We start from the raw sequence: 20,140 nt of genomic DNA, 5'->3' as shown, positions 1-20,140 counted from the left end.
ATGGCAGTAATCAGACACAATCTGTGCAACCTGCACTTCAGAGATCACAGCCCCCACAGAGCAGACCAAGGACAAGCTCTAGCAAGTGCTACACTAACAAACAAGACGTAGCTGCCCCCCACTTTGCCAGCCACTATGGTGCCTCACATGGGAGTGCTGGAAGAGACACCCATAGTGCCTCAAAAACACTCACAGCATCTTATGTCAAATCATCTTCATCAGTGATTTGTGGAGTGCCTAAAGCTTGGCACATTCTATTCCATGATGCTGAGGAAGCAAAGGTCTCCAGAAGAGAAGCTGAAGAGAGGGAGAGGGAAAACAACCAAGGGCAGTAATGCCTTAAAAATGCTGCAGCTGTGTGCCAGAGCTTATCTTTCAGAGCTCCAAGACTTCACCCCAGTTCCACCCAGCTGAAGTCACAAACTAGTTCTAAAAGTGCAGTCATATGACAAGCTCTGGGCCCTGCACAATGTGGAGAAGGTCTTCCCAGTTCTGCTAAACTCACATCCCTAACAGCCATTTTAGGACAGGCAGCCCAGAGCTCCCTGGCAAGTTCTCCTGCAAGCCTGATGTGCCAAAGCAGTGTAAGGATTCCTGGAGGATGAGCTCCCAACCACCACTGCCTTTGTCTGCATTCCTGTGCCTGACAAAGAGGGTTCACCCAGGCTCCTCTCACAAGGCTTTGGTCTGTCCGTTTGGCAGCCTTTGTTCCGGCCTTGCCCAGCAAGGCCCCAGCCTGGCCTCTCAGCAGAACAGTGCAAACTTGACACCTACACTGGAAATTAAACCCACAGTTTTCACATTCCCAGTGCAAACCCATCATCTGGCACTGGGACAAGTGATCCACTTCCAGCACAAGTTTCAGAGCTTACAGGGTCACTGTCAAACCCTGGTCCTCAGCTTCTGACCTCATTTCCCACCGGCAACCTCACCCAAGTTAGGGCCCACAGCAGAGGCATTTTACAGCATCTTCTCTTTGTGCCTCTCCTATTCCACAGCAGCCACGCCAGCACAGCCTGCCAAGAAGTGGATGGTAACAACATGCCTTAATCATGAGAGGCACGAGGTCACCAGCTCCTCAGCCTGACCCAGGCACAGCTCCCATAGGGGAAGCCAAAACACTGGAAAATTTAGCAACAGGAAAGCAAAACAGATCCAGTGTCCTTCTGCTGCATTCCAAACACATGACACCAAAGCCAACTGCTGCCTCCTGCAGTACTCACGTCGCTGGGGCTGAGGTTCCCAAGGCTGTTGTCCTGCTCAGAGTCCCTGCCGGACTCCTGGCCCTGGGAGGAGCGGGGGTGAGAGGGATGGATCCAGATCTCCAGCCGTGTGGCATCATCTCCAACCTGTCGCAGTGTGGACTTCTTGCCCTTCCCCCGGCGGCTGGGGCTCAGGTCCAGCACCTGATGCTTCCTCTGCTCCAACTGCTCGGCCTGGGCAGACAGGACAGACTCAGAGCACCCAGGAAAAGGTGCCACGTTTCCCTCACACAGAGAAATTAGCCCTTCCCTCTGCTTCAGCACCACCATCACTCACTGACAGGCCCAGAATTTGGTTTCTGACACTACAGGGCAGTGCAGCTGAGGTTTTCAACTGCCCCAGGACAAGAAAAGCTGTGTCCAGTCTTAGGAGAGTGTAACCTCTGGGGCACAAAGGGACCGCAGCCTCTCTTGCCTACACCTATAGGTGTGGGACACCTCTGGGATGAGGTAATGACCACATACTGTATACCAAGGGCATGCTGCAAACCACGAGAACCTACAGACCTTGCTGAACTTGGCTGGTTTACAGTTTGCTACCCAGAAGCAAGAGATTCAGCTGCCCAAACAACCCCAAAAGCAGTCTGAGAAGCAGCAGAAAGGACATCATCCTTCTGAAGGCTGCTTCTCTCTGACTCCAAACATGGACTTTCTTAGTGGGTAAGTGGCAACCCCAAGCCCAAAAGCCACCCCCCACCTCCTCTCTGGAGCACAGCTCTCCAGCTCAGGACAGTTAGCACAGGCAGCTGCAGCATCCCACAGCCCAGCTCCAAGACTCACCTTGCGTTTGGTCTCTTCGAAGAGGCTCATGAGGCTCTCCTTGGCTGTGAGGATGGGGTTGCTAGCAGCCAGGCTGCGCATGTAATAGTAGACAGCATCCAGCTTTCTCCTCTGCAAGAACAGCCAGACTCAGAGCTGCCACTCATCTGGAGCATCCAGAGACAAGCTCCCAAACCCTTCACCTTCCCTGTCCTCAGCACACATGCCTTCTCCCTCAGTACTGCCTGGGACAGATATGCCAACAAATGCTGTGGCAAGTAGGACCTTGAACTCTCCATCCACATTCACAGCTACCTACAAGCACCAGCACGAAGCACAAGCTCTTTGCCAGGGTTAGGGAGTGCAGGTGACACCACAGCCTGAGGAGTTGCCTACTCTATCCCCAAGGCTTCTACAAAAGCCACAAAGCCAGTTGCTCACACAAAATAGCCTCTCACTAGACATTATGGTAAAGGAAGAAGGTAAAAACACTGAATTCCTGGCAGCTCAGGAAATGCTCTGTTCAGCTTTACTATGAATATGGAAACAACTCCACAGGAGTCTTGCAAGGAGCAGAGAGCCAGGAAAACTGGCAGGATGCTCCTTCCCTTCAGCCTGCTCCTGGGCTCACCTCCTCATGCTCACTCCCTAAATCTTTATGCTACCAACACACAGCCATTTGGCGTTTTGCCCACATGCTGCTGGCCTCACAAACCACTACAGAGGGTGGGACACTTTGTTGCTCCAAACCCCTCATCAGGCATCAGAAAGGTGATTCCCAGCCGTGAAATGCCCTGCTGAACCCTCCAGCTCTGCTTTAAACCAGCATCTTTCAGTGTGGTTCCAGCCTGATGCTTCCATCAGCTGGTGCTGCATCTTCCTTGCAGTAAGTTCTCCTGCATGGCTGCAGCAAGCAGCAAAACTGAAAGCCAAGCAAGCTGTGTGTGGATGTTGCTTAGACCAGTTCCCACAGGTGCAGTGAAGACATGGGCAACAGAAACAGCATTCTCCTCACAACAGCACAGCCTTCAGCACAAAATTCTCATGCAAAACTTTCAACCCAACCCACTTTTAAAACATTTGCACTCTCCCTATCCCACAGAACAGTCCCCAAAGCACCAACAGCCTGAGGGAGCAGTGTGGATCTAACACACTGCCTGAAGCCACGGCAGCTGCAACGCACACAGCACATCCTGCCATCAGCTTTTTCTTCTTGAAGAGAGAAACACACAACACAAAACCATCTGGAAGCACTGCCCTATACAAAGCCTTTCTCCACCAGGTGGAATCTCACAGCCATCCCAGACACTTGCTACATCCTTGCACGGGGAGTATCTCACCGTGTAGATGGCCAGGAGGGCCAGCTGGTTGTACGGGCGGCCGTTTTTGGGAGCAATCTGCTGAGCCTTCAGGTACCAGCTGAGGAAGAACCAGACACAAAGGGTTACTGAAGAGACACCAGGTTGCCTTCCTCACTGCTAAGGGCACAGAATTCCCCTCCCAGCGCTGGCAGCCCTGCAGGGAACAGGCCCTTTGCACAAGTGCCCTCTGCCTGCAAGAGCGAGGACAGGCAGCATGCCTGGAGAGGCAGCTGGGGCACAGGGCAGGAGAGAGGGGCAGAAGGAAATCTTCAGTTGGCCTGAAGATGAGCATTTAGCCAGACCCAGCAAGAGCTGCCCCACAGACAGCCTCAAGGACAGTGAAGAGGCTCATCAGAGAATGTTTCTCTCTCAGTCCCCTTTTTAGCTCCATGGCAGTGAGGACCAAACCTTTCCCCAAGATATTTTCAAGATATTTAATCCCAGAAGAAGAGACATTTGGTCAGTGGCAGTCCACACATCCCTCTATTTTCCTATCTTCCCTCAACTGTATTATCCACTCTTCAGCTTCTATCATGCCACACAGACCCACTGACACTCTTCAGACACACCATGAACCCACTACCTTCCCCCCAGCCTCACTGAGATATCAGCATACTCCACAATATCTGCAGACATCCAAATCAGCAGCTTGCCCTGTCCCATTCTCCAAAGATTTTAGGGCTCCATTCCCTATGGTGGACTCACTTGTGTCCCCACTACTCTGCTCCAGAGGGAAAAAAAAACAAAAGATCAGAAACCCAAGAATGACAAGAAGGAACAAGTGCCAGTAACACCTGCTGCAGTCAGGGCATATGGGCACATACAAGAACCTCTGGAACAAGTGCCAGTAACTCCTGCTGCAGTCAGGGCATATGGGCACATACAGGAACTCCTCCTAGCTGAAAAGCTACCAGAAAACACAACAGCCATTCTACCAGCAGCAACAGCATAAACCCCTCCTGCTGCAGGATCAGCACAGGAGAACTTCCATAGGGCATGGCTGGATCTGCTGGCTTCCCCTCTGGGACAGCAGAATAGCCTAAGCTACATCTTTCAGCTTCCCAGGACTGCAACACAACAAAGAGGTGTGGAAAGCCTGTTTTTTTAAGCCAGAGGCAAGTTATAGCATGAGCTTGCAGAGAGAGGAAGAGCTGCAGGCAGCAGCAGCCAAGGGAGAAGATACCTGCGAGCCTTGCCGTAGTTGGCAGTGTCGTTCGCCTGCTCTCGGTACCGGCAAATGTCCCCCTGGCAGATCATGCACCGCTGAGCGCTGATCAGGGCATACTTCACCTGCAAAGAAGCAAGCGGGACATCATGTGGGACCTGTGCAGCTCTGGCTCACCTGCAGACCCACAGAGCACACAGGGAATGCAGCGCTGAGAGGAGGTGGCTGACACACCGAACATCTTGAGGAAGGGCAGTAGAATGAAGCGAGAAGGCTCCATGGCACTGGGTTGGCATTTGGAAGGGCAAGCCAAGCCCCTAAATACCTCCTCTCCCACAAAAAACAGTCCCATCTGTCTCCAGAAGAGAGTTGCTCAGTCCATGACCAATTTGGTGACAGCTGTTAGACAAACATGTCCCTGGGAATGGAGCTGGACTGAAATACCCTTTCCCAGCTGCCCCTCACACCTGCACTCACAGCTCAAGGCGATGGGCTGTCATGTGTCAGGGACAGCACAACTGTTAGCTTTCCTCCTTCATTACTCTGGATTCCACAGAGAGATGTAAGAGATGAGCAACAGCTAAGGCAAAGCCAGGATACCTTTGGACACTTCTTTCCCTTTATTACCCCTGGTCACAAAGCTGGTACAGAAAAATTCCTTTTTGCAAAGGAAGCTAAGAAATGTTAATGAAGCAGAGTTGGGTCAACAAGTTCTCTAGCAGCTGAGAAAGGTTCCCTGCAAACATACTGACATCTGTTCAGAGTGCAGCTGCCTGCCTCCTGGCAAGGGCAGCACACTGAGGTCAGCAGATTAACAGGATGAGAAGTCTCCAGGAGAAACCCAACCTACCATTTTCCTCAGAGGCTGACTGCGGATAACCATCCCATCCATATAGTCCTCTAGCTTGAACTGGTATGACAGCTGCAGCTTCTGGAGCAGGCCATCAAAAAAAGAGGAGCCCTGCAAAAAACACACACAGCTGGATGTTAGAATCTTTCTAATGATGAGCACAAAATCACCACACCACCCCTGCCACATAGAAGAAAGAAGGCCTCTCCTCCCTGATGTCTGGGCTCTTTCTCTTCAGAAAGCAATGAGGAAGTCACAGGATCTCCAGCCTCAGAGAGCTAGACAAAAAAATCAAGACTAACCTGATCTAGTGTTTGAGGAGTCCCACTTTGAGCAGGAGGTTAGACTAAAGCCCTCTACCCACCCCCTTCCCACTAATGTAATTCTATTAAAATCACTCAGCTGTCAGTCTGCCTTCTGCAAAGAGTAAATGGAGCTGCACACTTTAACACAATGGAAGGTGGCACAAACTTGTTTCTGTTTATTTCCACTTTGGGGTATTCATTTCATTTTAGCTTAAATCAGTTCCTAATTAACATTAAAACAAACAAACAAAACCCAAACCTGGTTTAAATGACACCAAATACCCCCCTGGCCTTACACCTGCCACACCACGTCGTGATCTCTCTGAGCATCCTCTTTGCACAGCGATGGCCTTAGGCACACAGAGATGCAAACAGGACCACGAAGGCTTTTTGCCCAGTTACACCATCCCATTCTAAACACCAACCCCAAGGTTTAGTAGAGCCTGGAGACATTTCTCTCCTTTTACCTCATCTAGGAGCTGGAGCAGCTTGTTGCGGATTTCGTGGGCGTCCTCTCCCTGCGGGTCCTTGAGGAGCTGCCGGAATTTCTCTATCACCTGGTAAAATGCGTTTTTCCACAGCAGCTGGTCCACATTCTGGGTGTCAGAGAACTCAATGTCCATCAGGATGCACCTTTCATACAGCTGCAGCATCTCCACCCTACAGAGAAACACAACCAAGGGTCAACAGAAACCAACTCCTGCCCAGCCCAAGCTGGAGCTGTCGCAGAACGTGTGCTGAGCCACCTGCTGCTTCTCAACCAGCAAGCACCAGGTAGCAGCAGCTCAGCCACCTTGCACACCATGGCAAATTGGCGCTTCCACGTGTCCCAGAGGGAGATGGGAGCTGCTGCAATCAAACACCCGTCCTGCTCCAGGAGGGCAAACCTGAAAGGACCTTCTCTTCTACATCTGCATCAGAACAGAGCAGGGCCTGGCAGAGAGTAAGGAGCTTTACTGTGATTCTACCACTGGAAACAGTAAGGCACAAGTGTCTCCTGACCCCAGCACAGAGAAAGGGTTCACCGCCAAGCTCTGCTGCTTCTGAGCTCAGAGTCTAGCTACTCTGGGCCAGGAACAAACACACAAAGAACCACAGACCAAGAGAGATCTTGCCATTAAAATGATCCTCACCTCCTTCCCATCCAACCAAAACACACCACAGAAAACAGAGACTTCACTTCCTCAGAAATGAGCAAGAGCTGAGAACATCACACCTGAGGGAAACAAAACCTGAGTCCCAGAAATCATATTCATCTCACCAGCTACCTACAGCCTTGCCTGGGCACTGGAGAAGATTTCCTCTCCTAATTTAATACAATAGTAGGCTAGAAAACAGCTCCACAACACTTGGGGCAAGTTCACAGCAAAGGGGATCCTCAGCTGTTACTGCCTTGGCAGCCTCATCCCTTTGCATGCTTTGAGCCCTACAGAAAGCAGCAGAGCAGCATGGATGGTAAAGCCCAGAGCAAAGCCAGATGGTAACGCCTGGAAGAGTCTGACAGAACAAAAGAAGGATGGTGATGGGTTCCTGTGCAAAGCACAGAGTGTGGTTCTGCTGCGCCCCTCCACACAGTCCCAAACCCAACACACAGACACTTGGACAGCACAAACACTAACCATAAGAATCAGATGTTGCTACACTTGCATCCAATAGCCTAAATGCAACTCTGTAGAGAGGCTGGCAGCAGGCACAGACAGGAGACACCAAGACAGAGCGACCCTGCTGGCAGGGACTGAGATAACCACATCGACACTCCCAGGGCAGGGTGGGCTTCACATGGTGCACAGCAGCACTGTGCAGTGATTCCTCCCCTACAGACAACAGCTCTTGGTGACCTTGACACCTTGAGGGAGACCTGAAACCCCCAATGCTGCTTCAAGCACAGACACATCCCACCCTGTGGTCTACAGCACAAGTCCCCAAGTCCTGGAACAAGCCCTGAAATGAAGTCACCTACTGGATTTGCTGCCAGTCAGCTCTGAAGTCAAGTCTCTAGAGAAGCCTCAGAGACACAAAGGTCACAAGTAAATTTCAAAGATATCAAGTTAAAATTTGCTGCAGCCATGTTAGCTACCTCCTAGAGCAGCACTATCATTTCTCTCTCAGCAGCTGGTGTCACCAGGCTGCTCCCACTGGACTGTCATTTGTCACAGCATTGAGCAGTGTCAAGAACAAAGCTACCCAGTGCTTGAAAGGTGCTGTCACAGCATCAGGAACCCACGCAGTGCTTCACAAGCACAAGCTGACAGTTGCCACCCCTGGAGCCCACAATGCAAATCAGACAGCAGACAAGCAAGGACAAGTAAGAAAGCAGAAGTCCACCAGCAAATACTGGAAGCACATGAGAGCACTGGAACTGAGATCAGCTCCAGCAAAAGCAAGAATATAAGAGCCACAATGAGTGCTTGCCCTGCTCCTTCACATCCCTGTGATATGGGCAAGGCATTCCACAACCACAAGAAGCCACAGCTTAGCTCCCAGCCCACGCAAGTTATCTCTTTATCCAGTTTCCTTCCAACACCCACACACCACTGGCACACGACAAACAGCACATCAGAACCTAGCAAGCCACTGCCCCATCTCCCAGTCCGAGGCACTGACATCTCCAGTGCAGCAGAGCAGCACAGCACACCATTCTCTGCATCCTCTGGTACTTCACCCTAGAACAACCCAGTCACATCCCCCCTCTACAGCACAGCACAAACCTCAGCTGGGTCATCTTCTCCAGCCCCTCTGGGCTGATTCGGTCTCTGGAAAGCAAATTGCTGAGCTGCTGCTCCTGGTTCCCAGCCTCACGGAGGAGTTTGCTGAGCTCCTGCTGCTGCATGTTTCGCATCTGCTGCTCCATCTCAGGGCTCAGGGGAGTTGGGGGGAGTGGGCCACACATGTACTGCCCCACCTGGCTGGGGTACCCAGGGTAATAGGCTCCTGGGTACACACCATTGCTTGGACCCATAGGATACTGCAAGGAGTACCCACCGTAAGGATACTGAGGGCCTTGGCCAGCAGCCCGGGGGTAATAGTAGGGGTTGTCAGAGTTCTGGAATTTATAGTAGGATGTTTGGGCCTGGCGGGCTTCCCCCCACGAGGTGGGGCTCACTTCATCATCCGTGTCCAGGAAGTGAAGCTGAGGGGTCTGGCTCTTCAGGGCGGGTTTTTGGTCCGGGTTGTTTGGGTCCCACAGTCTGCGAGCAGCACCGCCTCGGCCCCTGCTCCGGGGGCCTTTGCTGCCAGCCCCACTGAGCAGGAGCCGGGGCCCAGGGTGAGTGGGTTCGGTGGAGCCGGCAGTGCTGGCAGAGAGGTCTGTGTTGGCAGGCAGGAACAGAATCCCACGACCCCTCCCGTGGGGCTCTCGGCTCTGCGAAGCCTCTGAGTCATTGCCACTAGTAAACGCCTTCAGGGGCTTTTTTTTATCTGTCTCTGCCAGACTGATGTCCCTGCTCATAGTCCTGCTGTCAAACGTGACTCGAAAGGGTCCCTTGACCTCCCTGCCGTTGCTGCTCCACTCGCTCTCACTCCTAGAGGCTCGACTCAGCTCTGACCGCTTCTTCTTGTCCGCGTTCCTGCTGGAGCCGTATGGCACCACCTCATCGATCCTGTCGTCGTCCAAGGAGTCAGTGGAGGATGCAGAGAGCTGTTTCCTCGGGCGCAGCCGTTCCCTGGCACGCTCCTGCCGCCTCTCCACGCCGTCCCTGAGCGGGGCTCCATCCACGCTGTTGTTGCTCCCAGCTGAGCTGGTGCTGCAGGTGCGGTACCGGCTGCGCCGCTTGTCGGAGCGGGAGTAGCGCTTGGTAGGGCCCAGCTTCCCCTGCATCACCTCGCTGCTTGTTCTCCTTACCCTGTCACTTCGCTCTATTTGTCTTCCTTTTTCTCCCCTGGAGGCTTTCAGTCCCTCCCCTGCCTGGCTCCCCTCTCTATCCTCCTTGCCTGATTTGGCCCTCCTGTTATTGTCTTTTCCACTGCCTTTCTCAGCCTCTTCATCTCTCTCAACTTTCAGCTGCTCCATCTTACTGGTGACATCCTCAGTAGCTGACCGTAGGGAGGGCTCTTTAGCAGCTGAGTACAGGCGTTTCCCAGGCTGGTAGATCTGCTGGTCCGGCTTCTTTGTTCTCCTGGTGGTTTTGGGACACCATTCATCCAGAGCAGGCTGCTTGGACAAATTCTCCTGGCTCTGAAGATTGCCTTTAGTCTCCATCTCTTCTTCGTTTTCTTGTGAAGGACCATTCTGCTTGGGGCCATCACCTCTGCCAAAGTCCTCCATGACTGGAGCCTCTCCTCCCAAAGAGCCCTTGTCACTGGCGCTCTCCTCATTGCCCTCTTCAGCTCTGCTCCTCTCCTTTTCCAAGGCCTCATGCTTTGGTGGCACAGGTTTGCTCCTCAGTCGGGAGAGGCCAGGCTTGTAAATCTCCAGGTCTGGGCGCCTGTTGTCTTTGCGATGCCTTGGCTCCTTCACTTCCTTCACATTTTCTGCTGAGAAACAGGAGAATATTACTCCCTCCACAAACCAAACTGGGACAGAGAAGTATCATAACAAGTATTCAAGGAGAAATACTAAGTAAAGGCAAAGAACCTACCGCCCTCAGAGAAGGTCCAAGAACAAATCTATGTCAAGTTTTACAGGCGACCAGAGTAAGAACGGAAAATGATCAAGTACAACACAGCTGACCAGATCCTTGGTCTAAGCCATGCATAAAATACATCCCAAACCAGGTTTTGCCTCAAAGCATCAACAAGCTAAGAAAGAGATAAGGCACAATGCAAGACTTGAACACACACAGCAAGAGCTGGGTACAGAGTTTTAGAGTTACAGGTTTCTGCAGCAGTTGTCTGCCTGCTGTTGGTGCAGGAGCCTTTCTATCTACAGGAGCCACCATTGCCAGCAGACTCCCTGCTCTACCAACAGGTGATTTTGAGTCAAAGACACATTTTCCCCTTTGCTACCAACCCGGCAGCGTCTCCCTCCTCCTCTCTGCAACGGAATTTTCACAACACTCGTTAAAGAACACAGCCTAAACAACCCATAATTAAACGTTTTACCAAAGCCAGGCTGCTACATGCTGCGTTTCCTCAACTTTTTCCAACTGCCAGTGACTTCCACTAGCCCCTGTCACCGAACTTCTGTCACGCAAAAGCCACCGTTATCAGAGCCTCTGGCCTAGAGACGGTACAGAGCACCCGGGCGTGGGCTAGGATCGACCTGACCCCGGGATAACGCAGCGCCGGGGGCCGTTGCTCGCCGGGGGCGCCCCGCAGCCTTCCAGCGGCCCTTGTTCTCTATACCTCGGCCTTTGTTCTTACCGCAACGACAACCGTGTCCGGGGCGACGCGGGCCCAGCGGCTCTGTCCCAGCCCCTACACTAACCCCAGCCCGAGCCGGGCGCTGCGGCCGAGGGGCCCAGCCCGCCCCCGGGCAGGTGCCTCCAACAGGAGCAGAAAGGCCCAAAGCAGCGTCTCTCAGCTCCCGCCACCACTCTACTGGTCCCTGCTACCCCCTTACCTCGTCCACCGCCAGCTGCGGCGCGGGCCTGAGCCGCCACCATGTCCCGCAGCTCAGCAGCCGAAACGCGAACGCGCTCCAGCCCCTCCGCCATCTTCCCTCCACCGGGAGGGGGCGGGACGGGCCGACGGCGGCCGCGCAGGGCCAAACTGCTGCTGCACGCAAGCGCGTTCTCGCTACGACAGTGAAAGCGTGGGAACGCCGAGCAAGATGGCAGCGAATTCCTCCCGCCCGGCGCTAACTGATGTCCAGGCGGCGGAGAGGCGGCTGCATGGCCGGCTGCACCGCACGCCGGTGCTTACCTGCGGGGGCCTGGACCGGCTGGCCGGGCGGCGGCTGCTGTTCAAGTGCGAGCTCTTCCAGAGGACCGGCTCCTTCAAGGTGCGTTGGGGGTGGCGGCGGCCCGGCCAGCCGCGGGGCAGGAGCCCCGTATGCCGGCTCCTGGGGCTGCCCGCATGCACCACCGAGGAGATCGCTCTCTCCTTCCAGATCCGGGGGGCCCTAAACGCTGTCAGGAGTCTCGTTGAGGAAAGCGAGCGTGCTGGAGGGGGCCTGCCTCGGGCCGTGGTGACGCACAGCAGTGGTAATCACGGGCAGGCACTGGCCTGTGCTGCCCAGGCTGAAGGTAACGCCACAGCCCAACCTTCGGCCCCAGCTCAGGGGCAGCCGAGCTAGGGGTGAATACAGAGCTGCTTCCTGGGCAGGTGCCTCCAGGCACCCCTGGAGATAAGCAAAGATGTCATTCTAGTGCCATAGGCAAGGTATGGCCTGCTCCTCCAGCACTAACCAGCCCCTGGGGGCTTTTGGCTGTTGGATTTGCCTCCTCTTTTCATCACACAGGGATTCCTGCCTACATTGTGGTGCCCCGCACAGCCCCACACTGCAAGCAAGCTGCCATCCGCACCTACGGTGCCACACTGGTGCCATGCGAGCCCAGCGATGAGGTAAGGCACGGGAGAGACCACCCAGGAACAGCCCCCAGCCAGACTGAGGCAAGCAGCTGCCCTTTCCCCTTAGTCCAGGGCCGAGACAGCATCTCGTGTAGTCCAGGAGACAGGAGGAGTGATGGTACACCCCAACCAGGAGCCAGCAGTGATTGCAGGGCAAGGCACAATCGCCCTGGAGGTGCTGGAACAGGTGAGAGAAATCCAGCCTAGGGCTCTGCTCCTTGTAAGCAAGGACACAGCAAAAAGGGGCAGCCGAGGTGCCAAGGAGCACTCATGCTTCCTTTCTGCACAGGTGCCCAAGGTAAATGCAGTGGTGGTTCCTGTTGGAGGTGGAGGAATGATTGCAGGAATAGCAATTGCCATCAAGGTAGGCAGGAGCTCAGCTGGGAAGCAGTGGCTGCACTAGCCCATGGGAAGGGCAAGGGTCCCGAGACGAGCAACAGCTTTTCTCTTTAGAAATGGAGAAAAGGGTGCCCGGGGTCTGCATGGCCTGCTTGGCCCCCTGCACATGCAGCAACAGTGGGCAGGCATATGCTAGTTTCAACTGAGCAGCTTCTGCTCTCCCCAGGCTCTGAGACCAGATGTGAAAGTGTTTGCTGCTGAGCCATGCAACGCAGATGACTGTTACCAGTCCAAATTAAGAGGGGAACTGACCCCCAACCTTCACCCACCAGAGACCATTGCAGATGCAGTCAAAACCAGCATTGGACCAAACACATGGCCCATCATCAGGGATTTGGTTGATGATGTCCTGACAGTCTCAGAAGAAGAAATCAAGGTAAACAGTTCTGGCTCCCTTCTCACAGTAGCTGCCAGGAGGCAGCTGCCTCTATCCATGTTCTCCCCACCCCTCCCTTCTCCCAGGGCAACACAAGGCCCTGCACACCACCACAGCTGTGCAACACCCACACTCTCTCCAGCTGGAAGGGGCTGGTGGAAGCTCTGCTCTTCCTTCCCAGAGGGGTGCAGATATGTACACACACAGTGCCCTCCACAGCCCTGGAGCAGCCTCTGCTTGCTGCTGGGATGACAGCTGCTGCTGTGTCCCCACAGCAAGCCACACGGCTGGTGTGGGAAAGGATGAAGCTGCTGATTGAGCCAACAGCAGGCGTGGGAGTGGCGGCTGTGCTCTCTGAGCAGTTCCAAGCAGTCCCCCAGGACGTGGAGAACGTTTGCATTGTGCTGTGTGGAGGAAATGTGGACCTGAGCTCCCTGACCTGGCTCACAGAGCTCCCTGGGAAAGCAGAATGAGAATGGAGCTGTCTCTCAAGCAACAGAAACCTCAGTTTGTACCATCTGGTTTGTGCACTACTAAAAACAAATGAACAGTCCTAAACAATTGCAAGTTTTCACAGAGGGAGAAGGGAAGCTGGTGCTCTACAGCACAGAGGTGCTTGGTTCCACAGGAAAAGTTAGCTACTGGGGGGCCTGGAAACAAAGCAGAGCCTGTTGTGTTCCTCCTTGCTAGCTGTCCTGCTCTAAGCCAGGCCTCCAGCGAGCTGCACTCACATTTGTCAGTGTCACAGTAACTTTTAGTAACTCCTGTCCTTGATAGAGCAAAATCCCCACACACAGCTGTGGAAGGGCACGATGGAAAGACAGCAGCCCCAGTGGGCTCCACCAATCAAGGGGTGCACACAGCCTCCCCGTTCAGCCCCCACAGCTGCTACCACCAAGACACAAGCACCAGGATGTTTTTGAAAACATTTTCCATTAAAATAAATAGCTGTAGCTGGTACCTGAGCAGCAGCTGGTGAGACAGCCACCCCTGTACAGACCCCAGCGGTAGTATGTCCGAGACATTAAGTGTTGTCCTTGCTGAGAACAGCATCCAGGGAGCCAAGGCACAAACTGCATTAGCCATGCTGGAGACTTAATCCATTTCCACCTCCTGTACTGGCAGTGCACTCTCACTCCTCACCCAGGGCACAGGCTCAGGAACATGGGGGTCATAAGTCCATTTAGGAAAAACGCGCTTGTAGAGGTTCAGCAGCACCGTGTCCTGGGACTTCAGCTGCCCATCAAAGTGACACTTCATGTGACCATGGGTACCTAGGCAGAGGGCAGAAGGAGCTGTTAGTTGTCTCTCCTGCCCAGAAGGACCACATCCTGCCCAGCATCAGAGAGATTAACACAAATCAAACTCACCTAAGGGCTCTTTGATGTGTCCTCTGCGACCCCACTTTGTCCTCAGCTCCACTGGCTTAAACCACATCACATCCTCTGGAGATCAGAACAGAACAGGCAGTCATGAAGCTAACCTTGCTGCACCAATACGACTGCTCCCACAGGGGCAGGAATTCCGTTTCCACATCCCCCTCTTCCCAGCACACGGAGAGGAGCTGTACCTCTGTTGAAGAACATGTATCGCACCACGGCCGTCCTGGTAAAGATCTTGAAAGGGTGGCCGCTGAGCACCAGCCGCTTGATGACGATTCTGTCGGGGTCCACGGAAAGCAGAGAACCCGTGGCAATGAGGTCATGCATTCCTGCAAGGCAGAGGCACTAAGGCACCACAGCCACACCACAGAAGGTTCCTCCATCACCTCCTTCCCCCATCACAACCCCAATGTAGCCAGGCCCAGAGCAACTCCACAATGAGGGCAGGCAAAGGTGCCAGTGATAACAGGGATGAAAATGCATTCATATTCTCAAGCAGCATGAAGGGGACACTTTTTCAACACCTACTCAGCATTTACTAACTTACCATTGCCTCTCTGTTTAAAAAGCAGCACTGAGGCAGGAGGGAAGGTGATGGGAGCATAAACAGTCACCACCACAGCAGCATCCGGGCGCAGGAAACGCTCCAGCTTGTGCTTATCAGCTAGGACAGAACAGGAATGATCAAGTTCAGGCCAACAGCAGTTCTCAGAGCGCTGGGAAACCCCACTGGGCTGCTTCTTCCCTGGCAAGCAGGCTCTGTGCTTTAGGAAACAGGTGACAAACACCCTTCCTCTGCTGGCACAGAGGATCTGGGAACAAAGGTGATTCTCTGACCATCTTGGCCCAGGCCCTTCCACTCCTCACTATTCAGTGCCTCCCCTGGAAGCCTCAGAGCCTAGAATTGATTCTTCAGAAGAGTCCTTCAGCCAGGTTCAGACACCATGGCTAAGACATCACAGGCTTCCTGCCCTAGAAACCCCAGCCCCACCTCCTGGCATAGCCAAGCCCACCCCACTGGTGCCTCACAAACCTGAGGTGTGCTGGGAGAAGAGGGGGGACGCTCGGAAGCGCCTGAAGCCACAGTGAAAGATCAGCTCCTCCTTGGCCCTCACCGGCTCACAGTTGCTTGGGTGCCGATGCACCAGGAAATTCAGCACTGACATCTGCAAGAGAGGAATGTCCTTGGCAATGGCTTCCCAACAGCCTGCTGCTCACCAGACCCCTCAGCCTGAACACCCCTGACAGCTTCAACCTGCTCTGACCCTACTTTGAGCAGTATGGGGAGATTTCAGCTCAAGCCATCTGCAGCCAGCAGCTCTCCCAACCCATGCAGCCCAAGAGAATCAGACAAGGAGCTGCACATCTACAAGATCACAAGGCCACACTTAGTCACCTTTTGTTCATGGGGAAGCAGCGAGAACAGGACTAGGGGCTTTCCTTCTTTGAAACTCTCCATCACTGAGACAGGGACATTGCAGACATGAACTGTAACATACCAGCCAACCTGCCAAGAGAGGATTGGTTGTGAATACTTCTCTCAACACAAAATGGTCAGGGTTAGACAGGGAACCGAGGAGAACAGTGTCATCTGAACTCATGGCTTCACACTAAGAACCAGCTGGCTGAAAGATCCACCCAGCCACCTCCCACATCTTTCCTATGAGGAGCAAGGGAACACAGTAGGGGAAGAGATCAGCAAGAGAAAACGGAGTTACCGAGGCTCCTTCAGTCTCCTCTTTCTCTATTTGCCGGAAGAGGTTCTTTCTGGTTCGGGCAAAGTCCTGGAACTGGAAAATCCTGGCATAATCCCTTGGGAGATTCTCTTTGGGATCCCATGGAGAAGTCCGGAAGCTCTTCAGCCCCCTGTACTTCTGGAACCTAGAGAACAGTTAAGAGAAATGACAAATGGCTTCACCAATTGAGGGAGTGGTCAGCACCTTCTGTGGTCCACAGGGATTCACACCTTCAGAAAGAGCAAAGGGAGCAAAGCAAACATTAGCTCTCAGGAAAGATCTTACTGTAGCCAAGACCCCAGACAACCTGCCCTTACATCAGGGCTCTCCCATCCTCCTCCCTCTCCCTGGTGAGGGCCCAGCTTTCCCCAGCACAGGGAGCTGCCCAAACCCACCCACTGCTCCCAGCTAGTGCTGTCCCTGGAAGCCTCAGAGCCTAGAAGGGAGTCTTCAGAAGAGTCCTTCAGCCAGGTTCAGACACCACGGCTAAGACATCACAGGCTTCCTGTCTCTTCTCAGCAGATCAGACAGAAAGGTGCCCTCCAGCTCCCCTCCCCGCAGGGCATCCTGTTTCTTACCGGACTCTGGCAGGTACATCCCGTGGTGTGTCCACCTCATCTGGAAACATTTCATCCATTCTCTCCTGTTTGTATCTCTCCAGCATCTGTTCATCTTCCTCCACCTTCTCATCATACTGGTCATCCCGCAGGCTCTCGGGAATGGTCATAGTTTCGCAGTCCTCCTCTGCAGGTTCCCCTTCCTCCTCACTGCTTTCTCCTTCCTGACACACAGGACAGAGCAAAGCCCGTGAGCACAGGGGCTCTGTTATGTCCCTGCACCACTGCAAGCCCCATGTGCATGGTGTCAGTTGTGAGCCAAGCTGCACCACAGTCCCTCATTTCAGCATCTAACAGGCCAAAGAAGCAACATGATGCATGGGAGAGATTTAACAGTGGAAACCCAGGTGAGTCCTGGCTCTGTGTTGTGCTTTTGCACAAAGCAAGCCAGAAGGACAGGATTGTCCTAGACTACACAATAATGCCCTGGAGATCAGCTGCAGTATCAGCTCTTGGAGGTACCTGGGAAACTGCCTCTTCCATCATATCATCATCTTCATCATCATAATCATCATCATCATCTTTCTCACTGCCTTCTTCTCCATCATCCACAATCCAGGCAGCCTGGTACTTGGATGTGCCTTTTGGGACCTTCACCACCCTCCTGTTTGTCTTCAGAGAAGCTGTAGGATTCCCAGCAATGGTTAATACAGGAATAATTCTCCACTTCAGCAACAATTAAACCAGGACAGCAGCATCACCTCTAGGCCAGAATTGCTGTTTCCCAGCACAGAATCTGCCAGGGCAGCTAAAATGTAACTCTGTTATTGCCCAGCAAAGCATGCAGCCTGGTATTCAGGTGATGGGAGTAGGAATGGAAGCCCTGGGCTCCCAACCAGCATATTTCTCCACAGCCATCCTAGTGAGGATTTCTAATAACCCCCTTAATGGGGACAAGGGAAAGGTACAGAATCATTGTTGCCCTCACCCTCTGCTTCTTGCAGTTCTTCTTCAGTAGGCCACGTCTGTTCCCCTTCCATAGGATCAGGAACCACTTCTGACTGCAGAGACTCCTGCTTCTTTGGATCTGCCTTCATCAGGACCTTAGTATCTTGCTCCATCTCATCAGTGCCATTTGCAGAGTCATCCTGAAGGTCAAGAGCAGAGTTCTCAGGTGTGAGCACACCTAACTCAAGCTAGCCATTAGCCTGAAGCAAAACTCCCTTCTGCATCACATTCATTACATCCACTAACTGCTGTAGGCAAAGAACCTCAGCTCAGTGGCAGAACTCAAGCCTACTGGGTTAGATACAACTTCCTTTCCCCTCCCCTTAACTACATCCATCAAGAACACACAACTGAGTGTACGTTTAAAAACATTGTGTTCTAATGGGCCAGGCAAAGCCCTGACCTCCCACACACCTGGATCTCCATGTGCTCACTCTTCTTCTGTCCTTTAACCACTCGAGGGTTCAAAGAGAGAGGATCAGGGGGAGCATCCACCTGGCTCATTTGGAAGTCTCCATGTCCCACAATATGCACCAGGCTGTTCACACTGAGGGTCTGTCCCCGGACAAAGCCAGACACCTTCAAGGTCCCAACCAGGTCACTCTCCTGGCCGGGCACAAACTCGGCAGCGTAGGCGAGCAGGTGAGCCCTCCTGTCCCGGAAAGCCAGGTGCCGCTGCTTCTGGGTGGCCAGGTGCCTCAGCAGCAGCGAGGACTCCTGCTCCGTGTTCAGGGGGAACAGCTTGGCCTCGGGGAATCGCTTCTCGATGGCTTTGGCAAGTTTCTTCCTGGCGTCTATCCGCTTCTTAGGTGGCAAGTCATTGCCTCCTGGGACAGCAAGAGCTGCCAAGCAGGGCACAGAGTTCCAGATCACATCAGAAACCTTCTCACACTCCTTTTACCAAGCATTGGTAAACACTCAGATACCAGCAACCCAAACAAACAGGATCACCACCACAAGGCACAGAGGCAGTTTCACACACTGAAAATCACATTTGAGAGAGGAAACCTGTTTTCAGAGATAAGATTTTGAAACTAAACAAGACCCTGGAGATAAATGCCCAAGAACCGAACTCAGCAAGACAACGTCTGAATCCTTTCTCTTTGCATTTCTAGGGAACTGTGACAAGTGACACCACCATGAACTCAAAGGCCTAAACCTAAACCACCCCCTTTATCTTCAGCACTTCCCTCACCAGAGCAGTAACACAACAATGCCGCATGAGAATGGTATTCACCCAACTGATCTATACTCAGAGTGATAAAACATTTGTGATTGCCTATTAACATATGGAGATTCTAATTATTCCCATTAGCACCTCCTTCACCTACAGCCCACTAGAAGTCCTTCTCATTTGCTCACCATAACTGGGGAGGCCCTGTGCAAAGAGGCAGGAGAGACAGTAATCCCCAGCACTGTCCCAGCCATCTGTAGGATCCAGGATAAACAGGAGGGAGTCGGCAACCTTTGCAAGGTCTAAGACAGCATGAAGGTCCCCTGCAGGCGAAAAACCTCCATTACTCGGGCTTCTAGGGGCACAGGAGCTAAGAACCACACCAACAACGTTTCCTCACCTGCCTGTGCTGTCACAAAGCGCCAGCGCTGCTTCAGGCGGGGGCAGAGGAGTGCAAAGTCACCAGCTTTCCCCTCAGCCACAGGGACAACTGCTGCGTCCTGGCTCTGCAGCAAGTGGAGGGTGTCGTGGGCTGCAGCCCTGCTGTGCAGTGGCACCAGAACCACGAGGTGCGGTGGACCATCCCTGCTGCCCAAACTCCGCTTCTCTGCCAGCACCTATGGACACAACTGCAGAGCATGAACCGCCGCCTCAGACCAGTTCCTATCCTGCCCCACTAGATCATGACTGGATCCCTCCGCAGCTCAACTCGAACCCACTCGGTCCAAATTAACTGACCCAGGCAATCGGTTCTCTCCCTGGCCCAGCCCGCGATCCCCCAGAAAAGACTCAAACCGGCTCAGTCCCCACAGAAACACAGATCAGGACCCGCACCAGCCCCATTCCCGCTCCCTACTTCCCTCTTGCAAAGACCCGAACCAACCCTTTTCCTGCTCCCCCCACAACCGGTTGCCCCCTGGTCCTCACCGCCTCCTTGCGCTGTCGGCGAAGCTGCAGCGCCTGGTGCCGCCGGTCCACTCTGCTGAGGTCGCGGAGCCGCCGACGAGGCTGGGCCTTGACGGAGACGCGGCCTGCGATAAGAGAAGGGTCAGGCTGGCAGCGGCAAGCAGGGCTGGCAGAGAGCCCGGATGGGCCGGCCCCACCTCACCTCCAGCGCGGCGATGCGAGGACCCGCTGTGCTTTCCGCCCTTGTGCGCTTTGTTCTGCTGCTTCAGCGGCCCGGGCCGGTGGGCGCCCGCCGCCACCATGCTGCCTCCCGCACGCGGCCTGCCCCGCGCTTCCGCTCGCGCCGCTTCCGGCGCAGCAGGGCACGCCGGGAGCGCGCGGCGCCACGCTGCGCACGCGCCAAGGCGGCTGCGCGAGGCAGGGCGGGACGGAGTCCCTCGGGTCTGGCCC

At 53.9% G+C, this 20,140-nt stretch overlaps 4 protein-coding genes and 2 non-coding genes across 7 annotated transcripts in view; 2 read left to right on the top strand and 4 right to left on the bottom strand.

The window, feature by feature from the left end:
- The window catches only part of SMG6 (SMG6 nonsense mediated mRNA decay factor), a 117,459-nt gene extending 106,141 nt beyond the window's left edge, over positions 1-11,318 (bottom strand). For both annotated transcript variants that reach the window (XM_054166242.1, XM_054166244.1), the window contains exons 1-8: positions 11,203-11,318; positions 8,411-10,172; positions 6,170-6,362; positions 5,398-5,508; positions 4,566-4,672; positions 3,362-3,440; positions 2,043-2,153; positions 1,224-1,436 (exon numbers count right to left, since the gene is read on the bottom strand). In XM_054166242.1, coding sequence (XP_054022217.1) covers positions 1,224-1,436; positions 2,043-2,153; positions 3,362-3,440; positions 4,566-4,672; positions 5,398-5,508; positions 6,170-6,362; positions 8,411-10,172; positions 11,203-11,296 — 2,670 coding nt within the window. In that variant the 5' untranslated portion in view covers positions 11,297-11,318. The remainder of the gene's footprint in view (positions 1-1,223; positions 1,437-2,042; positions 2,154-3,361; positions 3,441-4,565; positions 4,673-5,397; positions 5,509-6,169; positions 6,363-8,410; positions 10,173-11,202) is intronic.
- Positions 11,319-11,412: 94 nt separating this feature from the next.
- Positions 11,413-11,895, top strand: LOC128897716 (serine racemase-like). Its single transcript, XM_054167000.1, has 2 exons — positions 11,413-11,583; positions 11,692-11,895. The coding sequence occupies exons 1-2, from the start codon at positions 11,413-11,415 to the stop codon at positions 11,875-11,877; spliced, it is 357 nt and encodes a 118-aa protein (XP_054022975.1). The 3' UTR covers positions 11,878-11,895.
- A 257-nt stretch (positions 11,896-12,152) lies between these two features.
- LOC104302837 (serine racemase) lies at positions 12,153-13,578 on the top strand. Its single transcript, XM_009903388.2, has 4 exons — positions 12,153-12,339; positions 12,442-12,516; positions 12,718-12,927; positions 13,203-13,578. Exons 1-4 carry the CDS (start codon positions 12,268-12,270, stop codon positions 13,398-13,400), a joined length of 555 nt encoding a protein of 184 aa, XP_009901690.2. The 5' UTR covers positions 12,153-12,267; the 3' UTR covers positions 13,401-13,578.
- Positions 13,579-13,707: 129 nt separating this feature from the next.
- On the bottom strand, positions 13,708-20,019 carry TSR1 (TSR1 ribosome maturation factor). The gene is made up of 15 exons (XM_054166847.1): positions 19,893-20,019; positions 19,712-19,815; positions 19,185-19,401; positions 18,973-19,107; positions 18,025-18,452; positions 17,591-17,750; positions 17,125-17,285; positions 16,624-16,826; positions 16,028-16,190; positions 15,706-15,816; positions 15,343-15,475; positions 14,857-14,973; positions 14,498-14,638; positions 14,298-14,372; positions 13,708-14,201 (listed from the first exon to the last, which is right to left on the bottom strand). Exons 1-15 carry the CDS (start codon positions 19,990-19,992, stop codon positions 14,023-14,025), a joined length of 2,427 nt encoding a protein of 808 aa, XP_054022822.1. The 5' UTR covers positions 19,993-20,019; the 3' UTR covers positions 13,708-14,022.
- LOC128897726 (small nucleolar RNA SNORD91 family) lies at positions 15,188-15,280 on the bottom strand. The gene has a single exon (XR_008462545.1). It is a non-coding gene; the product is annotated as a small nucleolar RNA SNORD91 family (small nucleolar RNA).
- LOC128897727 (small nucleolar RNA SNORD91 family) lies at positions 16,462-16,554 on the bottom strand. The gene has a single exon (XR_008462546.1). It is a non-coding gene; the product is annotated as a small nucleolar RNA SNORD91 family (small nucleolar RNA).
- Positions 20,020-20,140: the final 121 nt, after the last annotated feature.

This window comes from Dryobates pubescens, chromosome 13 (genome assembly GCF_014839835.1).
Source record: "Dryobates pubescens isolate bDryPub1 chromosome 13, bDryPub1.pri, whole genome shotgun sequence".
In the NCBI taxonomy this organism is placed as follows: Eukaryota; Metazoa; Chordata; class Aves; order Piciformes; family Picidae; genus Dryobates; species Dryobates pubescens.
This window is presented reverse-complemented; position numbering and strand designations above follow the sequence as displayed.